General features: G+C 41.1%; 1 protein-coding gene across 1 annotated transcript; it reads right to left on the bottom strand.

The window, feature by feature from the left end:
- Positions 1-2,734: 2,734 nt before the first annotated feature.
- Positions 2,735-3,394, bottom strand: LOC139849581 (uncharacterized). Its single transcript, XM_071839219.1, has one exon. It carries the CDS (start codon positions 3,392-3,394, stop codon positions 2,735-2,737), a length of 660 nt encoding a protein of 219 aa, XP_071695320.1.
- Between the last annotated feature and the right edge of the window lie 2,030 nt (positions 3,395-5,424).

The raw sequence follows: 5,424 nt of genomic DNA, 5'->3' as shown, positions 1-5,424 counted from the left end.
AGTCGATCAACAATTACCCATATCATACATTACCTCTCTGAGATCTAGGTAATTTGGATACAAAATCCATCGTAATATGATCCCATTTCCACTCTGGAATTTTCAACTGCTGTAATGAACCATAGGGTTTCTGATGTTCTGCCTTAACCTGTGCACAAATATGACACTTTTCCACCAATTGAGCAACATATTTCTTCATCGTTGGCCACCAATACATCGGTTTTAAGTCGTTATACATCTTAGTACTACCCGGATGGACAGTTAACCTCGATTTGTGTGCTTCATTTAAGATCAATTTCCTTAAATCTCCAAGCATAGGCACCCAAATTCAGTTCTTAAACATCTTAAGTCCACGAGAATCGTCAATCAATTGGTCCTTTATTTTGGTCATCAATTCAGTCTTTAAATTCTCCTCCAATAAAGCTTGGGCTTGCACCTGTTTTATCTGTTCAATTTGGTCAGAAACTATTTTGATTCTCATAAATTTTACGGTCTCCGTGGTCTTTTTACGACTTAAAGCATCGGCAACAACATTTGCTTTGCCCAGGTGATACTTTATTTCACAATCATAGTCTTTTATAAGCTCTATCCACCGTCTCTGTCGCATATTCAGTTCTTTCTGCGTGAAAATATGCTGAAGACTCTTATGATCTGTACATATTACACACTTTGTACCGTATAAGTAGTGTCTCCATAACTTCAAAGCAAACACTACTGCATCCATTTCTAAATCATGAACCGGATAGTTACGTTCATGTGTCTTTAGCGTACGCGATAACTTTATCTCTCTGCATCAGAACACACCCCAACCCGGCAATTGACGCATCACAATAAACCACGAAGTCATCTGAACCCTCTGGTAATGCTAACACTGGAGCCTGACACAATAACTGTTTCAGAATCTGAAAGTCCTGTTCCTGTTGATCACCCCATCGGAAACTTACATCTTTTCTGGTCAATTTGGTTAACGGACCCGCTATTTTAGAAAAATCTTTTATAAATCGGCGATAATAACCCGCAAGACCCAAGAAACTCTTAACTTCTGTCAGTGTCTTCGGCGAGTTCCAACTCATTACCGCTTCTATTTTTGATGGATCTTCTTTAATACCTGCCTCACAGATAACATGACCTAGAAACTGCACCTCTCGAAGCCAAAACTCACACTTCGAGAACTTAGCGTATAACTTCTCTTTCTTTAACAACTCTAACACTAATCGAAGATGTGTCGCATGATCAGCCTCTGTCTTTGAGTATAGCAATATATCATCGATAAACACAATAACAAACTGATCTAAATATGGTTTACAAGCCCTGTTCATTAGATCCATGAAGACTGCCAGAGCATTTGTTAACCCAAATGGCATAACCAAGAACTCGTAATGCCCATATCTAGTTCTGAACGCTGTCTTTTGTATATCTGATTATGCAACCCAAACCTGATGATACCCGGATCTAAGATCTATTTTTGAAAAATACGACACACCCTGAAGCTGGTCAAACAGATCATTGATTCTAGGCAACAGATACTTATTCTTAACCGTTCTCTTATTCAATTCTCGATAATCTATACACATTCTTAACGAACCATCTTTCTTCTTTACAAACAACACCGGTGCACCCCACGACGAAGAACTCAGTCTTATAAACCCTCTGTCTAACAATTCTTGTATCTGAGACATCATCTCTCTGATTTTAGAAGGTGCTAGCCTATAAGGAGCCTTAGCTACTGGAGTTGTTCCAGGAACCAACTCAATCTTTTACTCTACTTCTCTTACCGGCGGCAACCCCGGTAATTCATCAGGAAACACATCAGGAAATTCCGAAACCACCGGAATATCAGTAACATATCTCTTCTCTATCTTAGCATCAATAACATAAGCCATAAAAGACTCACACCCCTTCGAAAGTGACTTCTTTGCCTTCATTATAGAAATCAATGGAAAACTGAACCCACTTCGTTCCCCTCAGGCCACAATAGGGGTTCCATCGGTCAAACGGAAGGTCACAATCTTCTTGTCACACTTAATGTGGGCCTTATGTAGGCTCATCCAGTTCATCCCTAACACTGCATCAAAACTAGGGATAGGCAACACTAAACAGGACATAGCAAACGGTCTACCATCAATTTCTATACTAGCTCCAGACACATACGTTGTAACTAGAACCGTCTTACATCAGCTACCGCTACTCTAACAGGTTCATGCAGCACAGTAGCAGGTAACCCTAACTTAGTACATAAATCTATAGACATAAACGTCCTATTTGCACCCGAATCAAACAATACTCTAGCCTGTATTGAGTTGATCAAGAACATACCAGTTATGATGTCATCATTATTAGTTGCGGCCTCAACTGTCATCTGAAAGGTCCTGACTTCTGCAGTCGGCGGGTTATTTCACTTCTGTCCACTTGAGGCTGTGGAACCCCCGAAAGATGCCAAACGCGCCCCTGACCCTGCCCTGGAACTTGATCCCTTAGATGCCTGACAACTTGCTGAGCGATGACCCGGCTGATGACAACTCCAGCATACATTCTCCATGAAGGAACACCCCTGATATTAATGACCTACCATACCACATCTTAAACACCTTCTCATCACCTCTGAACACTGCCCACTATGAGAAGACTTACATCCCTTACACCATTCTTTCTTTCTAGAACCTGAACCTGAACCACCTTGGTTACCCTTACCCTTTTGTCTAAACCCAAACAATTTCTTAGACTTCGAAATGAATTAACTGGTAGCCTGATTACCCTGCGGTGCAATGTTTCCCCAGATCATTCCTCTAGCTGCTCTTACATCACTTTCCACCATCTTTGCCATTACAAAAGATTGAGACAACGTCGGTGCTGACCTCACAAAGGTCCTGTACTCTGGAAAGATCATGTTCACAAAATGCTGAATTCGAGATTGTTCATCCGGCACCCACTGTTGCATAAACCTTAACTTGTCCATATACTTCTCAATTACTTCATCAATTGACATCTGCGTCATCCGCATTTCAAGGAACTCCATCTTAATTCTGTTCATGTCAAACACATTGCAATACTGCTCACATACTTTTGCGTAAAACTGCTCCCGGGTGATCATTCTAACTTGCTCTGGTGGAACACTAGCTATCACAGAATCCCACCACACCATTGCTCTATCTTTCAATAACCTGCTTGCATAAGTCACCTTTAGTTCTGGCTTACACTGACAAGCCTCAAATGCCTTTTCAACCTCCCGTAACCAATTGAGAGTCACAGTTGGGTCAGGACTTCCCGAAAATGGAGACGGTCCAAAATCTCTGGATTGTTTAAAAGTGCATCTCTTTGGTGGCTGGTATTGTTGTTGGAATTGCTGTTGTGGAAATGGTTGTTGATATATAGGTGGCTGAACTTGGTTCACCATCATTGGGTTTGAGTACTGGTAGTTAATTTGTGGTGGTGTGATGTATTGAGGGACTTGATTCTGGAAGGATTATTGATACTGGTTCTGGTTTATCTGTGGTACGGTATTCGTTTGAGCAGTAGCAAAACCCAGTGGTGTATCCTCATTACCCGAATGTCTAGCTAACTCAAGCTCATTAATCTTATCCTGAGCTTCCTTAGGCTTACTTTCAAGCTCATGCATATAATCAGCCTCATAAACTACCGCCTCATCCTCCACATCTGGAGCACTGAACGTTTTGGGGTGGATCGGGTTTGTAGCGTTCGCATCCCTGTTATCTGCCATATGTGCTACAAAACACTCGCACAAAAGCTTAGTGGATAACTGTTAGTTTCCTAAACACTCACATGCACAATATCTTACATTCACTTAGCTCCCATCCCACGGACATGTTTGACTTAACTCAGGGTTTAGGAACAAATATGCGCACGTACTTGCTGCTAAACCTTGCTCTGATACCAAGTTGTAACGCCCGAATTTTTATTATTTTTTTAAACACAACGGAAGTAAATATTTAGTTACCAAATTAACCTTAGTTAATGTTTACATAACATTGTTTACAAACCAACTTTATACAACAACGGTGTTACGTGAAAACATAATTAAATTAGAAAACATCAGAGTCAACGCATAGTCAAACATGTCTCAACCCGTCCGCAACACCCGTCCTAACCAGCAGTACCTGAACCTGCAAGGGGTGAAAATGTGGGGGAATTAGCACAACTGCTAAGTGAATGGATACTATCTAATAGACCAAGCATAAGCAACTGAACATGCAAGGGGTCACAACTATGCTAACATCCTGAACTAGCATACAACAACTGACAATATGAGGATCGGCGGCATGTACGAGCACACGACTTAGTTGATCAAGCTATAGTCTACCGATAGTCTGCTTTACTGATTCCACTGCATAACCGTCCAGACGCAACACATGCTTCCTTCTATGCTATACTGAATAATCAATAACATCATGACCCGACCAGGCTACCACGATCGACCTCACATCAACCCTACCTTGCCACCTCGATGGGTTCTCAACCTTGCCACCTCGGTTGGTATCCAACTAACAGTGCGCATATAAGATCACAGATAAACAACCATGAAATCATTCTAACTAGCATGGCAATATCTAACTACGCATGGTAATCATACTGAACATAAACATAATATAAAGAGTCTGAACAAGTAGCATTTCAGCTACTTAATACTCTATCCGGAGATAGACCCACTCACCGAATACCAACAACTAACTCAGATAATCTATCACTGAGCGGCTTCCTTATCCTTATCACCTGAACATAAGGCAAATCAAGTTAATTTCTGTTCGTTAGCATAAAACAACACAGTACAGAAATCAGTCACAAAAAGCGCCACTAAAAGTCCACCTAACACTTATGCATTTTCAGAATTTACATCATGATTATTATAAGTCACGCGAGCAGCATAACGGCTAGACATCAACACTTAGTAAAATATTCCGCCCACAAAGACACTCGGCCGACTGACTCACACAGTCGGTCGATTGTGTCCACACACACACGGTCGTGTGTCCTCTCACTCGGTCGACTGAGTAAAATAAAGCATCTGATCAGAACTCAGACACACTCGGTCGAGTGTGTCACTCAACCGGTCGATCGTCTATGCCGATCGAGTGTCAAGAGACACTCGGCCGAGTGTGTTCATCTGATGAAGAAGATGAACACAGCTACGAGTTTAACCTGAAATTCGTCATTTCTTGCTCTAGAGCTCGTTTCTTACCTCAAAACTGACCAAATCGACTACACTAAACATCAATAAACACAAACTCACAAGATTTTGACACTAACAACATCAAAATCAACCATTTTGACCCAATTTTTACTTTTAACAAACTTGACACAAAAACCTCAATTTCACAAAGATTAAAGCTTGATACACTATGATTCTTACCTCAAAAGACTCGGTAAATCGTAAGGAACAAGATGATATAAATGATTTGAGCTCTAGAA

This window comes from Rutidosis leptorrhynchoides, chromosome 5, assembly GCF_046630445.1.
Source record: "Rutidosis leptorrhynchoides isolate AG116_Rl617_1_P2 chromosome 5, CSIRO_AGI_Rlap_v1, whole genome shotgun sequence".
Classification (NCBI taxonomy): Eukaryota; Viridiplantae; Streptophyta; class Magnoliopsida; order Asterales; family Asteraceae; genus Rutidosis; species Rutidosis leptorrhynchoides.
Note: the sequence above shows the minus strand (reverse complement) of the source record. Positions and strands in the feature narration are given on the sequence as shown.